Below are 20781 nucleotides of genomic sequence, written 5' to 3'. Positions count from 1 at the left end.
TATTTGTGTGGTAGGCGAGATTTGTTTTCATGGAATATATCCAGGATTTGTCAATATTGGGAAATACTTCACTTGATAAGGGTTCATTATTTGCCAAAAACTTCAGCTGAAATTTCCAGGTGGACAGTTGTATGTCAGATCTTTAATAACTTTAATTCAAGGGTATTCTTGTTACGGAACAATAAAATTGATTGCAATTTCACACCATTTATGCAGAGAGAGGTAGTTTTCTTTGGAGAGTGGAATTGCCACTAAACACCTAAGTTAACGATACTAAAAGGAATATTTATGTCATTATTCCTTGCTATTGAGGTAATAGATAAAGGTCAGTTTATACACGGATTCACTTCAACACTTTTATGCACTCTTGTTAGGTACACTGACACTTAAATAATAGAGCCACTCCTGGGACTGGCTAAAACTGGATGTACCTAATGTAAAGGTGGTGTTTGTAGTAAGATTGAGTTTAGATGAAATTAGTTTGTTGGGTCTTTGGAAAAATGTCTGTATTATAAAGTTGACTGTCTTATGGAAATGGCTGTTATATAGTAGGTTTAATTTTATATGAAACTGCCAGAGAAAAGAACAGAAATTATTGAGAGATCTTGTGCTTTCACCCATTAGTAACAGACTTTGAGAAATGGGTATCACTCTCAGGTGAAGTTTTGTCTCAGCTGTTGGTAATAAAATTTGGTGTCAAGATTTTATGTTAATCTTGCTGTCTTCTTTTTTGACTTTAGGGATGAGTATTGGGCATGTTTCCAGGTTGTATTTATATTTGCATATTTATGAATAATATTGTGATTGATCATGTACAACCCCTCTTTCTGGTGACCATCCATCCATCCAAATATTTATTTCATGTTCATTATTTTTCTTTTCAAGGCTTGCTAGGTATCTCTGCTTGTCAGTGCTTGGACTTCTCATCCATGTATTTTTTATTTATAGTTTTGTGTCAAAAGAGACATTTTTAATTCACAGCCATCTTCACAGCAAGCAGAAATCAGAATGAACACAGCAGAGATTTACTCACAGCTGTACTCAGCATATGAATTACAATAACTAGATGATATTTCTACGTAATTCATTTTAAACAAACACAAGATAAAAACATTTTTTCATGATTTTGTTGCAGTGAACAAGCAACCTGTGATTTTAAAGTAACGATACTGAATGAGGTGTGGCCTTTGTTACCTGGCACCTTTTGTTCAGCCTTTGTTATATACTGATTATGAATGACTTGTAATTATCATGCTTTTGTTATCTGGCTCGTTTGTCGTTATGCCTTAGTTATTTAAATGACTATCTTTTTTCTATTTTCTGCACATCATAATTAAGCTAATTTTCTTAGACCACACATTTCAAATGCTATAACCCAGTGGTTCCCAACCTGTGGGCCACAGTTTTCCAGGGGGTCGTGGGGTTATTCCAAGCGAGTCTAAAAGTACAAGCATTTAATTACCACAAGCATGTCTGCTTTACCATGTAACTTAAAGGAGCATACCAAGAAGCATGTCTACTCTACCATGGAATTTAATGGAAGTTACCACAAGATTTGTCTGCTCTACCATGGAACTTGATGGAACTTACCACAGAACTCTATGAGGAAACTTAATGTAACTTACCACAGAACTCTAGGAGTAAACCTAATGTAAATTACCACAGAACTCTATGAGGAAACTTAATGTAACTTACCACAGAACTCTATGAGGAAACTTATAGAGTAAACCTAATGTAAATTACCACAGAACTCTATGAGGAAACTTAATGTAACTTACCACAGAACTCTATGAGGAAACTTAATGTAAATTTACCACAGAACTGAGGAAACTTAATGTAACTTACCACAAAACTCTATGAGGACACTTAATGTAACTTACCACAGAACTCTATGAGGACACTTAATGTAACTTACCACAGAACTCTGTGAGGAAACTTAATGTAACTTACCACAGAACTCTGTGAGGAAACTTAATGTAACGTAGCACAAACTTGTCGTTGGCGGTGCTCACCAGTTATTATGTACTTTTGAGAGAGAGACATGTAAGATGAAGTTTTTTTGCATTTGCATCATGCACAATGGAGATAATGTTGGCATACCTCTATGTTATTTTCATGTACTTTGGCTGACATTTCTTTGGATAATGTACATGTGGAAGTTGTACATAATCAAAGCTCACAGTAGACAAAAATGGTATCTTTTGTGTGCTTTTAAAATTAACCTGAATTCATCAAAAGTAATAGGCAAATTGAATTTTGCCAAAGTAGGCAATACCAGCTTTAAAAAGTGCAACAAATGAATTCAAAAATATCAGAAAAGCATAAACAAAAGTTATCAGCTCTGTTTTTTTAACAATTTACCTCTTTAGTCAAGGAATGGAAATGACCAAGTGGAGCAAGCTGTTTTTTTTTTTTTTTACAAACATCTGAAGTGAGTCCAAGCTGTATACTCTAGAACCCAAATAACACCCATCAATCATACATCAAAATAAAGGGAATTAAAAGTTCTTTTAACAACACCTAACATATACAAAGTCTTTATTATATAGCCAGTATAACCAGGGAGGAAATCCTGAGAAATTCTTTTTCTTTAAAAATCTAACCCTATGCAAATTATGAAACAGCAGAGCACCACCTTTATTAAGCATAACCATATTGAGAAGAGACAGTACAATGCCCCATCATGCATGTGTACATACACTAACAATAGTATAAACATCATGTATGTGTATTATAAATAATGCCCCCATCACGCATGTGTACATACAATGACATTATAAACAATGCCCCCCATCATATATGCATACATACAGTGGCACTATTATAACAATGTCTCCAACATGAATGTGTACAATGTCCCCATACATGATGTTTATACTATTGTTAGTGTATGTACACATGCATGATGAGGCATTGTTTATACTACTGTCAGTGTATGTACACATGATGTTTATACTATTGTTAGTATATGTACACATACATGACGAGGGCATTGTTTATACTATTGTCAGTGTATTTACACATACATGATGTTTATACTATTGTTAGTGTATGTACACATACATGACGAGGGCATTGTTTATACTATTGTCAGTGTATTTACACATACATGATGTTTATACTATTGTTAGTATATGTACACATACATGACGAGGGCATTGTTTATACTATTGTCAGTGTATTTACACATACATGATATTTATACTATTGTTAGTGTATGTACACATGCATAATGAGGCATTGTTTATACTACTGTCAGTGTATGTACACATGATGTTTATACTGTTGTTAGTATATGTACACATACATGACGAGGGCATTGTTTATACTATTGTCAGTGTATGTACACATACATGATGGGGGATTGTTTATACTATTGTCAGTCTATCTACACATGCATGATGGGGCATTGTTTATACTATTGTCAGTCTATCTACACATGCATAATGGGGCATTGTTTATACTATTGTCAGTGTATCTACACCTGTATGATGGGGCATTGTTTATACTATTGTCAGTGTATGTACACATGCATGCTGGGGGCATACACATGCATGATGGGGGCATAATTTATGCTGTTGTCAGTATATGTACACATACATGATGGGGGCATTGTTTATAATATCATCAGTGTGCATTCATTGTTATAAACTTAACCCTAAATTAGACTGTACTTGTATTATGTTGAATATTGTACACCAGCACATCATGCTCTTTGCTTTTTGCTAAAAATCCAAAGTAGACCAAACCATGTAAACATTAATCTGTCAGCACATTACTACATGTGATGGCAGACCTGGATGAATGTTTTTCACAGTCGAATACATTTTATTTATAAGTAAGTCAGGCACATCATCAGGAAAGTCAAGTGAAGATTGACTTGCATGTATCACACTGATACATATTTTCAAGTCAAATAGCACATTCACATGAAAAAAAAATTAATTGTGGTCTATATTAAGAAGTGTAAATATTTGAAGGAGATAAAGAACAGAAATTGTACAGCTCCTTTGCCTTTTGTCCAAGTTTAAGAAATAGACATTTTATTGTGTTCTGCAGGAAATGGGTCAAACTCATTTCATATGTGAAAACTGCACACAATTAATACTGGGTTCAAATACATGGTAGCAAATGGCAAATTTACTGTTTATAGTTCTCCTACTTGGTGAAAAATTTTCTTTATAATTTTTCTACCAAGAATTTCAACAACATGAAAAGTCACAGCCAAACTTTTGCCTCTTGATAAGCCATTTTGCTCCCGGATTTAAAACATATGTTGCAACTATTTGCTACCAGATTTAAAACATACGTTGCAACTATTTGCTACCAGATTCAAACATACATTGCAACTATTTGCTACCAGATTTAAAACATACATTGCAACTATTTGCTACCAGATTTAAAACATACGTTGCAACTATTTGCTACAAGATTCAAAATATACATTGCAACTATTTGCTACCTGCTACTCCACGTTCAATTTTAACTCTGTAATAAATTATTATTTCCATCACCTATCCAAACATACTGTACTTTTATACTTTAAAACAAAAATTTGAAATTTGTTCATTTATGTAGTTTCTATTATTTTCACCTGTGCTTTTGGAACATATCATTGTCATTTTGTTAATTCCTCCATATTTGAATCTTTTCCTTCATCAAAATAGTAAAAATCGTGTACTTACACAGCCAGTTATGTGCAGAATAAATTTACCCACAGCATGATGCACAAACAAATCTATGTCTGCTTTTTTTCACTTTTTGGTAAAACAAGCAATTGTTACACAGCTCAGAATATTACATTCTAACGCTATCAGTACAACATTACAGTTTAAGTGCATCTTAACTCTATGAACTGTAGCAGCAATTGGACATAAAATGTTGTGGTTTCAACATTTAATTTCTTATTAATTAATGAAAAAAGAAAAATTGCTAGTTTTACCTTTTTATATGTTAGTAAAATATTCTCATTATTTTGCATGCAACTTGGGAGCTGAGAAGTTGGAGTTATATGGAAGAAATTGTGTAAATTCAATCTTTTTTATGGTGATATAAACATATGTGAAAAGAGAAAAGTGTTTTTCTGATGACAAGAAAGAAAGAGTCAGAATTTTTTTACATTAAAGTAAAAATTCTTAAGACTTAGTCATTGTCAATGATATCTCAGGTATTTGATATTATTATATACTCTGAAACTATTCCCATTCATTTTGCATTAAGAGAGGCCACAGTAACTCATTTGGTAGAGCAATCAAGATTTGTAATTCAAGGTTCATTTCCCACCATGACGATCCTATGTTGGTTGCTGCGATGTGTCCTTGACAAAGGCACTCAGCTCCCATTTCCTCTGCAGTAATGTCTTAAAAGTGCCATTATACCCCCACCCAATTGTGCGTTAATGTTACTATTACTGTATGTACTTAAAAGTCTAGTCTATCTACAAATCACATAGACCTCGATCTGCTGTTGCATAATGCTCCAGCAGATCTGGATCTATGCAGTTTGTTAGGAGTAATCAGTCGAACAAACAGCATAGACCCTGATCTGCAGATGTATTTTGCTATGGCAGATCAGGATCTTTATTATTTTCAGTTTGACTTGACTTGTTAGTGAGTACATGCAGTAAATATTTTCTGGTGTGAAACATAGCAGAACTTTTGCATGTACCATTGCCTACCAGATGATGACCAGGACTACTATAACTTGTTATTGAGACCCATGCAGACAGTAATAAGCACATAAGACCTATGCAGACAGTAGAAAGTACAACCTGGTACTGAGACCCATGCAGGCAGTAGAAAGAAGAGCATGGTAGTAAGACCCATGCAGACTAGAAAGCACAGTATGGTAGTGAGACCTATGGAGGCTTTAGAAAGCACAGCATGGTAGTGAGACCTATGGAGGCTTTAGAAAGCACATCATGGTAGTGAGACCTATGCAGACAGTAGAAAGTACAACCTGGTACTGAGACCCATGCAGAATGTAGAATGTACAGCATGGTAGTGAGACCCATGCAGATGGTAGAAAGCCAAAGCTTAGTATTGACACTCATGCAGACAGTATAAAGCACATCATGATATTAAGACACATGCAGACAGTAGAAAGCACAGCATGATATTAGGACACATGCAGACAGTAGAAACCATAGCATGATATTAAGACCCATGCAGACAGTAGAAAGCACAGCATGATATTAGGACACATGCAGACAGTAGAAACCATAGCATGATATTAAGACATGCAGGCAGTAGAAAGCACAGCATGATATTAAGACACACACATACAGTAGAAAGCACATCATGCTATTAAGACCCATGCAGGCAATAGAAAGCACAGCATGGTATCAAGACCCATGCAGGCAGTAGAAACTCTAGCATGGTAGTGAGACCCATGCAGGCAGTAGAATGCACAGCATGGTATCAAGACCCATACATACAGCAGAAAATGCAGCATAGTATTGAGACCCATGCAGACAGTAGAATGCACAGCATGGTATTGAGACCCAGAAAGCACATCATGGTGTTGAGACCCATACATACAGTAAAAAGCCACATCATGGTAGTGAGATCCATACATAGAGTAAAAAGCCACAGCATGATAGTGAGACCCATACATACAGTAAAAAGCCACAGCATGGCATTGAAACCCTGCAGACAATAGAAAGCACAGCATGGTAGTGAAACCCATACAGACAGTAAAAAGCACAGCATGATATTGAGACCCAGAAAGCACAGCATGGTATTGAGACCCATAAATACAGTAAAAAGCCACAGCATGGTAGTGAGACCCATACAGACAGTAAAAAGCACAGTTGTTATAAAACAAGTGATAAATTGGTTCAGTTTTCTTGACAGGAAAATGAAATCACAGAAAGTGGTGCTCCTTGAAAGGTCATTATGTACAATTGTTATTGCATCAAAAACTGCATATATCCTGTTTGAAAGCACAAGAATATTCAACACTGATGCATGATTACTTTCAGAATGTAGATACTTAATTTGCAAAATGAAAATAAGTACATGTACTAATAATTGTGCTGGCACATAAACTTTACCTGTATATTGATGAAATGTTACAGCTCCATTTATGATGGGCGAGGTTTTAAATTCATTTGTGTGAAGATGACTAATTGAATTTTAATTTACAGCATTGTTTAGTTCTCTTGTTCAGTGACAGTGTACAAAATAACATTTTATTTTTAATTTGTTTTAATTATATAATAAATAGGTTATTGAATTTGTACAGGAAAATATCGCTGGACTCCTTGTTTGGCAGGCTGATTTGCAGACGCATTGGTCACTGCCAAAATAATTTGCTTGAATATTTTTCAGTGCAAATTCATTCATTCTACAAACTTAATAAGAAAATGTCAATTTGTGAAAACTTTACTCTTTTTCCCTTACAAAAACTTGCTGCACTCAATAAATTTTGTTATTTGGAAGGACAAAATAAGAATAATTCTCTTTTGGTTGCATTAGAAAGCACTGATATTACATTGTTGATTACTAGGCAAGAATTTCTTGAAGTGTCAGAATTACAAAAGTGTGTCACTTTGACTCTCTTTCCAGACAAAAGTTCATGGATACTATAACAAATACCACAAATAGGGCTTAGAATTGTGCTGAGTATTTCCAAACAATTAACTTTATAGTAGAAGTTAGTGAAATTTGTTTTTGAATTGTAAAGATAGAAAACAGTAACACTAACCCAATTTGTAATTGCTTGTAATATTCTGTATTCAAAGACAACTTTAAAGTATGGACAAAATTCTGCATTGCTCAATTTATGTGGACATCAATTCACTAATAAGTGAACAGTTCATCTTTTAAAAGTCATCATCCTACAATTTTGAACATTTATAATTTCACTCACGTTTGTTAAGTCGTACTCAAAGAATTTTGCTGTCAATTTTAACACACGCCAGCAATTATTCAAAGTTATGCTTAAATTATCAATTACTTACTCACGGAGAAAAATAATGGTAAAAGTTGTATAGTGTATATACTTGTTTATAAGTCGAATCCATCAGCAAACAACATCGACCCTGATTGGCCTTTGCATAATGTGCCAGCAGATCAGGATCATTGTTGTTTGTTTTACTCACTGTTTCTAATTAAGTGTATAGACTCGGATCTGAATCTGCAGTTTGCTGTTGGACTGGGCTTATAAATGAGTACATATGGTAGATTCAGATGACTCTCTGGTAGAATTATGAATGTTTGGCATTAGATGACTTGACAGTTACTTCTCAAAATTAACCTGAGTGACATGAGTAAGCTTTGTTTAATTGATGTATACATGTACTATAATACTTTGTTCTGACTAGTACTCCCTGGAATGATAACAATTGACCCTTCATTAGGAAGATACTATTCATAAACCTGTTACAACTAATGTTTGTGGTTATTTTACATTATTCCTGCAGTGTGTTCACGGAATACTTGAGGTGATAATGGATGGGTGGAATTGATTGAGCAATATGTCAAATCACTATAAAACTTCTTAAAATTAAAACTTACAACTTTTTCAAGTGGGGATGGGCTTATTTTTTTTACATGTTTTCTTCATGAGATTAATATCACTGCTAAACTTAAATAAATATATGTCAGTTGTAGAAAATTTGATATCAGCACACTATTGAAGAAATTAAAAATATGAATTATTTTGGATCGTGCAGTTTGGTTCAAAATGTCACTTGGAAAAATGTGATGATCAGGCAGGGTTATACAGAAAAGTTCTACCATATATACTGGGTCCAACTTCAATTAACATAGATCCTGATCTACTAGTGCGTTATGCAAATCAGATCAAGGTCTGTGGTGTTTGTAGTAATGTATATACTCACTGATAAGTCAAGTCAAACTACAGACAACAAAGATCCTGATCTACCATATCATAATGCGTCTGCAGACCAGGGTATATATTGTTTGTTCTACTGATTACTCCTAACAAACTGCACAGACCCAGATCTTCTGGCTTATTATGCAATTGCAGATCTGGGTCCGTGTAGTTTGCAGTTGGACTTGACTTATAAGCAAGTATATATAGTTCTAATCAGTCATAACAATTTATACAGTTTGCAAATAGATCTGACTTTTAAGCAGGCATATTTGGTACTGCATGTGGGTAGTGTTCTTTGTTACCTTGTATCATGACAACCAAATATATATTTTTCCTTGTAAAACGTTTTTGCCAAAATAAATCTTGACTTTGGGAATGTAAAACAGCATTGTTTCTTTAATGTATGAATCATCAGACTTTTGCACATACTTCTTCTAGATTTGTCATTTTCATTAGAATATAATGCAATTTTCATTAGGATATGTATTATTATTGAAAAAAAATGTGTACTTTGCAAAAGAAACAGCTTGACATTTGCACTTGACAAACTCTTTGTAAAATAATAATCTTAACACTTTTTTTCAAAGACTTTTTGCATTGTTCTCAATTGGCAATTTTACAGCTATTTTCTTTTGGGTTTGATAGGCAAACTACCAGTTGTATTTGCTTATTTAATTTCCCCTTTCTCTCAGTAACATTGGTTAGGGCAATGTTTCTTTTACAAATATTGACCACATTCTGGTTTTGCTTTTATTTTTTAAATGGCCAGAAGCAACATCAAAACATTTCTTTGATCTACTATCTACAGAACAAATTATGTCAATGATCATTGATTTTCTAGATTATTCCCCCCCCCCATTAGTTATATACCCTTCCTTCAGGGTCAGCTTTGATCACTGAACTACAAAGATATCACCAAACCTATTATCATGTTATGTTACATGTCTTTATAAATTACTTTATTGGAAATATCTGTACAGTCCCATGATGGTTATGCAGTTATCAAATTTTGTTGTTATTTTCTTGTTTAGATCTAAATTGTCAGTACTTTATAACATTTCATTGCAAATAGACTGGTATAGCATTTCATTGCAAATAGACTGGTATAGCTAATCAAATTCTTTGTTATAAATTTCATGTATTTGTGGTATATCTATTTTTGGGGTATTTCCCACGAAAAAAATCTGATGTTGCTAATGTAGTTCTTTGTTATATAATACCCCTCACTATACAGCCCCCCTACTTTTAAAATGTGTGTGGTCATTGATCCCATTAAATTGGGTTTATTTAATTCCTGTTATAAGTATCCATATATACTTGCACAAAAGATAGATCCGACTGCAAACTACGCAGACAGTTGGATCTGAAGAATCATTAGCAAAATCAGATTCTTCAGATTTTGATATTTAATCAGTTTTAGTTCCTGGCAATTAAGAACCACTTATAATATGTGCACTGTTATAACTATACCTCAGTATGAGGTGCCCTCATTCGTAATACAAGTCTTGCCTTATATACTTATGTATGCGCTGCCAGATCTGGGTCTGTGCAGTTTGTTAGGAGTAATCTGGGGACTTTGTGTTATATGAACACGATTATTGTTGTCAGAAGTTTTATATTGATATTTAAGAAATGTTTCTAATAATCTTCAGCATATCAACTTTAAACACACGCATTTTATAGAATTTGTCAGGTGGTTCATAGAAAATTAGAAAGTCTTCCCCATAATCTCGTTTGAAATTGAATTGAAATTCGAGAGTTCTGTCCAGGATATCAGGCAACGGTTTTATCTAAACTTAGGTTTCAGTCAGACAGGATGAGTTTTGTTCAGTTACATGATAGGACAAGTCCGTATCTATGTCAGTCGATGCATTTTACTACTAAATTGGTCTGAGGTTGATCAATTTACAATATTTATTTAGAGTTATTATGAGTCCAAATGTGCAGTTGACTTTGAACTTTCAAAAAGAGACTCTAAACTTAAATGGTTTCAGGGAAGAGATACAATGCTTGACAGGATGTGGTCCCTTTGAATTCCACCTTCATCCATGACATTGGTGTACATGTTGCAAAATTGTCATAATTACCCAGTATCAAGACCGCTTCGGTGGCCTAGTGGTTAGAGTGTCCACCTCAGATGCAGGAGGCTGTGGGTTCGACCTTGGCCGAATTATACAAAAGACTTACAAAAATGCCACTAACAGCTGCCTCACTTGGCACTCAGCATTAAGAGGTTAGTGTTAGGACTGGTCAGCCTGGTGTGAGGATAATATGACTGGGTGGAACATCATGCTACGTGTCTGTGGCATGATGCCCCAGTGCTAGACATCACTATAAACTGCCACACTGCAGACATCATAGCAGTATGACTGAAAAATTGTTAAATCTATGTTAAAAATCCCAGTCACACACTCATAACACGGAATCAACAGGAGAACCATGAAATTGTGCCATGCAATCATCTTGGAGTTTACATTCTTTTAAAAAAATTGCACAGAATGGCAGTTTGAATACCTGCATTTTAGCAGAATTATTTAAATGATATTTTGATTTGTAACTGTTGTATCTACAACGAGGTAATGAATCTAAAAATTCTTGTACAATTTTTCAGACAAACCATGAGGACAGATCCAAAGACTCCATCCACACTTCATCATCAGGAACAGGAGGTAATTGGATTAAACATGCCACCATAGCATACACAATGATTGACATGAATGAATATTAAATTAATTCAGTTGTAATGGCATATTTCTTCACGATAAAATTAAAATTCATTCTGTTGTCAGAATACTTACATCTTTCACACTTAGTAACTGCAATGTATACACCAGACCTTTGTGGATTTGGTTACAGTTGCAGCACCTGGGCCAAGCATGAAAAAGACAAACTGTCTCTTAATGACTAGAATTTATGTGGCAGAGTAATATGAGAGAAATGCTGACATTTTGTTTACCAAAAATAACTGATTCAGGAGTGATTAAGCATGAAAAAAATTAGTTCTTGATTTTCCATCATGTTGTTATTGTTTAGACTTTTGCTTAAAGTTTATATCTGCCATAGAGGTGGGACAGTTTAAATCCAATGAGAACATTGCTGGGTCACATCTCCATATCTCAGACATGCTTCATCGCTGTAATCAATTGATCAAATACATATCATTTTGATAAAATAGGGTTTTCTAGAGTGGATACACTTCATTATGGAATGTCGAATAGTTAGAATAGTTTGACACACTTGCTCCAGAACTGTTGATCTTGATTGTGTTGATAATGTTCTTGTTTTTAAAACATGCATGTTTATATTAATTTGAATTAAGGAAAGATTCTGTTAGCCAGCAAATCCTGCAGTATTCCTTAAAGATGAAGGAATGTATAGTTTAATCAGTACAGTAGGACCTGTTCTGAAAGACCACCCCTTCTGCCCCCCAAAACCCCATTGTTGCTCAAAACATTATCTCTCATGACAGGTCATTATATTAACACATCTGTGCATTGAAAATGTGGTCTTTCAAGACAGGTGTATACCCCTGCAATATTATTGTGTTGCCCATGTCCTTTGGTCCTGCCCTCTCTCATCACTTCTCATTCTGTCTTGTCATGTCACAATTTCATTTGTGCTTTATACTGTCTCAGGGACTGTACGGATTTAAATGAAAGATTCTTTGAGGGGTTTACATTAAAAAGACCTCATTCAGTTTGATTTTCACTGTTTTCAGGCAAAGTTTTTATAGAGTTATGGTTTGATTTAGAACTTTGCTCATTTCCTCAGCTACTTTTAAAGAAATTCATGGATTGAAATGAAATTTGAAAATAAGCTTTTCATTAGGAAGACTAAGGCCAGGTTCATTTTTCACCATTTTCTGGCAGAATTTTATGGAGCTGTGGCCCAAGTTTGAATTAAAACTTTGCCCTTCAGTTTTATTTCAGTTCATTCATCTTTGAAGAACTTGAATAGAATTAAAATTTTGTGTAAGGCTTTATATTAAGATGACAAAGGTCAAGTTCAACTTATGTTGGCCATATTTTAGATTTAGCTTACCTCATCATAAGACCAAGTGGGACTATGGCATGGTCATGTGCTTACCTCATCATAAAACCTAGTGAGACTATGGCATGGTCATGTGCTTATCTCATCATAAGACCTAGTGAGACCATGGCATGGTCATGTGCTTACCTCATCATAAGACCTAGTGAGACCATGGCATGGTCATGTGCTTACCTCATCATAAGACCTAGTGAGACCATGGCATGGTCATGTGCTTACCTCATCATAAGACCTAGTGAGACCATGGCATGGTCATGTGCTTACCTCATCATAAGACCTAGTGAGACTATGGCATGGTCATGTGCTTACCTCATAAGACCTAGTGAGACCTTGGCATGGTCATGTGCTTATTGTCTGTCCATCAACATTTGCAGGAGGCCATGTTCCTGATCAGATTTTGATAAAATAATTTCCACATTTTTCCTGTTAAAGTTTGAATAAAAGATATAGGTTATAAACGATGTTAGAGATAATGTACAATTGCAGGCTTACATAAACAATGTGCATTGTTGTAATTTGGGATCAGAACTTCTCTGCACACTTAACAGATATTTGCTTGCAAATAACTGTTTTTTTTCTTCTAAAATTGATTTCGCTCCAGTATGAAAATATTTATTTTGAAAAACCATGTCTAAGTTGATAAATTTATTTGCAAAGAATCATTTCTAATGACATGGCTACATTTGAAATTGTTAATATTTTTTAAAGCAGGTTTGATATATTGGTGAAAAACAGTGTGACACCTGCTAGTATTGCCATTTTTAATTTATGTTATAATATGTATTGTGAATTATTTTATGGCATTTCATTTGTTTAATGTCAGTACTGACAAATTAGTCAAGAATTATTTTTTTTATTTCCATCTTTAGTTTAAAATATTCCTCAGTATGCATTTTTCCTGAAACTCTAAATTCTTTAATTATGAAGAATAATGAAACCTATAATTTCAGTTTGCTTGAAAGACATGATTCAGTAAACAAACAGTTAAAGATTTGAATAAAGTTTTTGATAATTTTGATTATGACTTTACAGATTAATTATTCCTTTATCTTTGGAAAGTGTGTTTCTGACACTATAGTAAAATAGGTAAAATCAGCATCCATAGTAAAATAGGTAAAATCAACCTGAAGTAACATTTGGGAGATCGTTTGCATACGTTGTGTAGATATACAAGCCTGCTCAGTGACATGGTCAGCTGTATTTTATGTAAGCAAAGGAAAGATATCAGACCCACAGGAGCCTCTTGTTTTTGTGGTATTTAGTTTCGAAATGATTATAATTCAGACCATGCCTCATTTGCTAAATTGGCAAATATAGTGATGTCTATTGATAATATAACACCATTTCATATTTTTGGGATCAAAACTTACCTTTTGAAGCAGAAGTTGTGTTCCATTTTGCTTCAGCCAGTTAACTTGCATCAAAATTGAAATCACATGATCAAGTTATGACCTTGTATGAGTTCTTACACTCAGCTTGAATAATTTTTAAAAGAAATACTGGATTGTATTTTTTGATATTTGATAAGTCACTATTCTTAGAAGTTTGCTTGAGGCTTGCAGTCATAATTACAATGAACAGCTAAAACTGACAGCATTTTATGGGTTGGTGAAACTGGATCTGTGTTTGTTTGCGTGCACATTATATGTTGGTGCAAACACTATTATTACCAGTCCATATTCAATGGTATTGGACATAATAAGTTCTCTCTGCTTACATGATTTTTTCTCAGTTTTTTATATTCACCTATTAAGACAAATCCAACAGCAAACAACATAGACCCTGATATGCCATCACATAATGCTTCCAACAATCTACATAGACCCAGATCTTCCAAAGCATTATACAATTGCAGATCTGGGACTGTGCTGTTTGCAATTGCAATAGACTTATAAGGGAGTATACATTTATGGTACATTATATTGTACAAAGATGCCAGTACAAAGCAGGGTTGTATGATTGGTTACCATTGCTAATACAGATGGCTCCTTTCTTGTTTATTTTGTTAAAGGCATTTTTATGTACTTCCAAATTTATTGCAAAAAGCACTTGTTGATAATATTCTAAAAAATGCTAGCAACAGCCCTTCACGAAAAGTGTTTGTAATGGAGGTATTCTGTCTTCAACAATACATGTATATGTAAACAAAGGGTGGCATGCTTGGAAACAAACCCACATAGTAGAGAAAAACTTCACATGGTGTGGAGGTGTGTTTGGATGTCTGGAATTTAGAGGTCACACATTTGCCTCTCCTAACTTAATAATAAGAAATTTCTTCAAACTCTGTCTTACAGCAGATTAAGTGTACATGTTTCTCTGTTTCAGATACCATTTTACTCACTTATAAGACAAATTGCACAGACCGAGATTGTGGTTGTATAATGCACTAGCAGCTCAGGTTCTGTGCAGTTCATAAGGACTAATCTGGTTCTGTGCAGTTTGTTAGGAGTAATCAGTAGAACAACATTGACCCTGATCTGCAGGCACATTATGACACAGCAGATCAGGATCTTTGTTGTTTGCAATTTGACTCCACTTATAAGGAAGTATACATGGTACCATAATCCTGAATTATAATACCTTAGAGTAAACACCATATTGTGAAATATGTAATAGATTTAACTACCAAACAATTAAATGTAATCCATCACCATACCTGCCATATAACAGGAATGGTCATAATGAAATACATTATTAAGATGGGGTCTTTTTCAGGATCTTACATGGATGCCAATTTCAAATGAAAAATTATGAAATGAGTTTAATTATTTCTGTCATTTGCAAGCCCAGTACAGCATAAAATCTAACAATATTTAACACTTTAATATTCTGAAATCTGCAACCAATACTATATTAATAAAGTCACATGATTAATAAGCAACAAGTGTAGTATTGTAAATTAATTGCTGGTTTACATGGAATTGTTACTATGTTTATTTTTTATGTGTTCATTATTTAACACTAGTGTGCTGCACATATATCTTTTTTAAAATCAAATGCTTTGCACATTTTGTGTACAAACAGTTTGCAAGCACCTGTTAGGCAGCAAAAGTATTGCAAATGAGTGACACTATGAGTTGTTCTGAAATATTCTTTGCATACCATTATTGCAGAGAGCCTGTCAAGCTTTAGGATCATGGGTTTATCAGATAAATGACCCAGAATCATGACACTTTTTTAGCACAGCTCTCCCAGTCATTGACATTGCTGTTGGCCATCTTCATGTCCTTCTTGCAAACATCTTTGTAGCACAGACGTGGTCGTCCAATCGGTCATGCACCTTCTGCTAACTCCCCATATAACAGGTCCTTGGGAATGCGGCCAGGGTCCATTCTGTTGACTTGGCTGAGCCAGTGAAGGTGCCTCTCGCTGAGAATGGAGAACATGCTGTTCATGTTGGTGCGTTCTATCAGGTCTATGACGGCAATTTAGAGGGGCATCTGCTGCTCGTGACAATTCTCCTGCAGCTTGCATAGTGAAAAGATTATGTCTACAGTTGACCTGCCAGCTCAAAATCCACACTGGGACTCTGGGTAGACGCGGGAGGCTAGGATCTGCAAGCGCACCAAGGCAACATGGGCGAAAGCCTTTCCGACGATACTGAAGAAAGAGATGCCCCAGTAGTTGTTGCACTCTACGGTCTCCTTTCTTCTTATACAAAGTGACGATGTTGGCGTCACGCATGTCCTGTGGGATGTATCCCTGTTCCCAGCAGAGGAGTATGTGTAGGAGCTGGAGCAGTGCTGGTTTCCTGCTCTTGAAGACTTCAGGCGGAATGGCGTCACATTCAGGAGCCTTCCCACAGGCAAGGCAATCAATGGCTTTTCTGAGCTCTTCCAGGGTGGGCTGTGTGTCTAGCTCCTCCATGACCGACAGGTCTGGAATGGCATCCAGGGCAGTGTCAGTGATGTTGTTTTGGGTTGCATGTAGCTCGAGATAGTGCTCAACCCATCACTGCAGTTGTTTCCCATGGTCTGTGATGACTTCGCCCATCTTGGATTTGAGGGGGGCGGTCTTGGAGGTGGGGTGGCCTGTCACCTTCTTGATACCCTCTTACATTCCTCTTGCATCCCTGGTGTCGGCAGTGGTCTGTATACTGTTGCAAAGGTTCAGCCAGTAGGTGTTGGCACAGCAGTGGGTGGTCTTCTGGGCATTGTTCCTTGCAGTCCTGAGGGTTTGTAGTGTTCTGGGGCTAGGTGCAGCCTTGTATGCCAGGAGGGCTTTCCTCTTTGCCTCAGTCATGGGCTCCATCTCCTCCCAGTTTGCCTCATACTAGTTGACATTTTTTTGCGCCCTCTTTCCATAAGCTGTGATGGCTGAATTGAATACAGTGTCACGGAGATGGGACCACTTGGAGTCAATGGTGTCATCAGGTGTCACTTTGGTGAGAGCTTCCTGTAGTTTGCTGATGGACTGCTGTGTTTTCTCTAGGTTGCTTGCTCAGCAGGTGTTGATGCGTGGGTGACCCTTTTTCTTGGCATGGTGCAGCTTCTTGGGTAATATTCGCACCATGCTGGCTATGAGGGAATGGTCCGTGTTGCAGTCGGCACTGTGGTAGCTGCAGATGAGGAGGACACTGGCCAATTCCGCATGCCTGGTGATGACGAGGTTTAGCTGGTGCCAGTGGCGTGAACATGGTGTCTCCATGACACCTGGTGGATCTCCTTGCATTTGAAGAAAGTGTTGGTCACATATAGGCTGTGGTAGCAGCACATCTCCAGCAGTCGCTGACCATTCTTGTTGATCTTGCCCCTTCCGTAAAAGCCGAGACAGGTGGACCAGACATCGTGGTCAGCTCCCACTCTAGCATTGAAGTCTCCTAGTAAGTAAAGGCCTTCGTTGTTGGGGATGCTGGATATTGTCCATGCAACAGATCCCCCCTCTCCACGCAGCTGGTTGGCCCAAGGGAATGCCCAATGCCGATACAGCTTGGCACCAACGGCGTCACAGGAGTTGCCAGAAGGACATTGAAGTCAGTGTCAGACTGCCTTAGGGACTCCGTCTCCAGATTGTCTGTCGGGGTTTACTCCCTTAGCCTTTCCCATGAATGGGTATAGCCGCAAGGCAGCAGAGGTTTGGAATCAGAGTTTTCCTTCTCTTAGATAGCTACTATCCAAGGTTTATGAGTCCCATCTACCCGAAGCAACTGGTTTTAAGGCGGCAGTGGCCCGCCTTCACCCCTTCTCCTGTTAGTGGAAAACGAGGTCTGCCGGACTTCAGATCTAAGCCACTCTTGAAGGCCAGGAGCTGGATTTTAGTTGACAGGGGCAATTGGAGACGCAAGCCATATGGGGCATTTCTGGAGGAGTGGGGCGCTTGTCTCCCACTCCCACCCCGGCAGTGTCAACCTTAGACCACACAACCATACCATAATGCTTATATTCTAAAGAATAAACAGTTACCTTAAAATCAATACCAGGAATGCCTAAATCTAACTCTTGTATCATGACCAAAATGAGAGATGAAAAATGCTCTAAAAATAGACTGGGCTACATTTGTGGGTAGTGAACCAGAAGCAGTAATTGTGACCCAAGTCCATATATTAGATTAATCCATTGATTAGGCATCAGGGAAATGTCTAAAGCATAACAGCATTGTGTTATGTTGAAATAACAGATAACTGATTTCTTTGGGGGAAAGTCAGTGAGATGGAAAGATTATCTTTTAAGGACAAAATCAGAGATAATGAAATATCTGATATTTTCTGCTGACCGAGCAAAGTGCAGAAAATGGTGATACAGAAATAAGTTTCACCGTAAAAACCAGTTCTCGAATCTATTCCGACTGGCCACAATTGCAGCCTTTCTGCCTTTATAAAATGCTGAATCTGAAAGGTTCTGAAACCAAAATTCACATTACTCCAAGGAATAGGCAAGACTTGTGAAACTTGATCAATTTAGAACAAAAATGTTTGACTATCTGAAAGTCTGAAACAAAATCCTGTACAAATATATAAATTTGTGGTATATATATATATATATATATATATATATATATATATATATATATATGGAATGGATTTATTTTCCATATTCTGACAATTTTCTTACTACGTTGATAGAGGTTCAGAGGACCATGGGCTAACATCTGAAACAATAAATAAGCAGATGACTGAACAGATATATGATTTTCAGTTTGCAAAGGGCTTTTTAAAATGCTCTTCAATTTGCACCAGGGAAAATATTTTATCAGTTATTTCAAATTTATAATTATTCATAAAGTAGCAGAATCAAAAACCTTAAATGTAAAGGTACTCAACAATTTTTTCAGAAGCTAGTCTGCAGTGTATCTTATTATGTAACTATAACTATACAAACTGATAAGTTTAGTGCTAAGTATTAATTTATTAAATGCAATAATATTTTATGGTGAAAAATTTATTCAGACAGAGAAGACATTTAAACGGCAGAAATCAGGAGCACGGTAGAATACCAGGGTGGGCACTGCATCATAATTTAGACTTAGCCATCCTTACTTTTCAGCTGCTGGTAAATTTTGCATTTTTTTGGGGTGTTGCATACTTTTTTGTGCTTTCCAACATTGTGTGATAAGAAAAATATATCACAGTATTTGCACACAGGTATAGATTTTGGAGAAAACATTAATTGACAAGTCGGGCTAGAATGCTTATCAGATTCAAAAGGAAAACTACATTGATGGGTGTGTTGGAACCAAATTAATAAACAGCAGGTACCAGATATGACAGTCGGGGAAATGATCTTTTTTTTTTAATGATGTCCACAAATTCAAGAACATGCCTCAAAAACTGTCATCAGACATTTACAGTAGCACCATCCAGCATATGCAAGAGGCTATTGGTTTTGACCTGTCGACTAATAATGAACCTTGATTTTATAACTTGTCTTTATTTGGCATTTTCAGTTGTTTAAAATGCAATAAATGAGCAGGTAAGACTGCATAAATATACAATGCATTGAGATGGAAATGCAAGCTTTTCTTGGATCTTGATTCAAGTAGTACCATTGTATTGTGACTTACTGTCATGATCCAGTAAAGAAAAGACCTTAAATCAGTTTGCTTGGTACAGATACATATGAAATATATGAAGTTCACCACTGATGTATCATATATATATACACCTACAAGTCCAATTGCAAACTGCACAGACCCATATCTACTATCACATAATACATTGGCAGATCTGCATCTCTGCAATTTGATTGGAGTAATCAGTAGAACAAACAACAGAACCTGATTGGTTGGCAAATTATGCAATGGCAGATCATGGGCCATATCGTTTGCGGTTGGACTTGCCTTGTAAGAAAGTGTAAGGTATGTTAACTGGAACTATTGGAAATGAATTACTTTAGAGACACAAGATGAAATTACACTTATAAATTGCAGTACCTTTCATAGTCAAAAATGTAATTATGGCATATGTCAACCTTGTTGGTTTCTATTTCCTTTAAGATCTAGACATTCCTCAAATTGACTTTTCTGTACAAAATTGTACCCTGATTTCTTTATAACACTCCAATGAAAATTTCTTTTCACAAATTGTTATTTAAATGAATTTGGATGTTTCACAGATTATAATTAACTGACAATCATTTGCATATGTACTATCTATCAAGCTGGTAATATTTCCTGTCAAAGACTTGCATTTGAAGACACGATTTCCTTGATGGACTGATGTTTGAATGACATCATTTCTTGCCAAGGACTTGCATTTGAGGACAGGATTTCCTGTCAACAATTTTCATTTCTATATTCTGTCAAACTGTCAACTGTTTGTGTTTGCACAAGTAGAGCAAAGCTATTATTTCCTGTTTTTAAATTACTTCCAGCTGGGTTCTGTGGTAAAGGGTAAATGTGACTGGTCCCACTGAGTTTTTTAAAGTATTTGCTGAATATTTGTAGCATATATTTGTA

At 35.9% G+C, this 20781-nt stretch overlaps 1 protein-coding gene across 10 annotated transcripts in view; it reads left to right on the top strand.

Moving 5' to 3' along the window:
- The window catches only part of LOC149795316 (uncharacterized), a 137802-nt gene that overhangs the window by 102215 nt on the left and 14806 nt on the right, over positions 1–20781 (top strand). For all 10 annotated transcript variants that reach the window (XM_089965068.1, XM_089965070.1, XM_089965069.1 and 7 more), the window contains one exon: positions 11453–11510. In XM_089965068.1, coding sequence (XP_089821194.1) covers positions 11453–11510 — 58 coding nt within the window. The remainder of the gene's footprint in view (positions 1–11452; positions 11511–20781) is intronic.

This window comes from Sinohyriopsis cumingii, chromosome 7 (assembly GCF_028554795.1).
Source record: "Sinohyriopsis cumingii isolate HCF-2022 chromosome 7, ASM2855479v2, whole genome shotgun sequence".
NCBI classification, from domain to species: Eukaryota; Metazoa; Mollusca; class Bivalvia; order Unionida; family Unionidae; genus Sinohyriopsis; species Sinohyriopsis cumingii.
The sequence above is the reverse complement of the archived record's forward strand: the minus strand, read 5'-3'. Positions and strand labels throughout refer to the sequence as shown.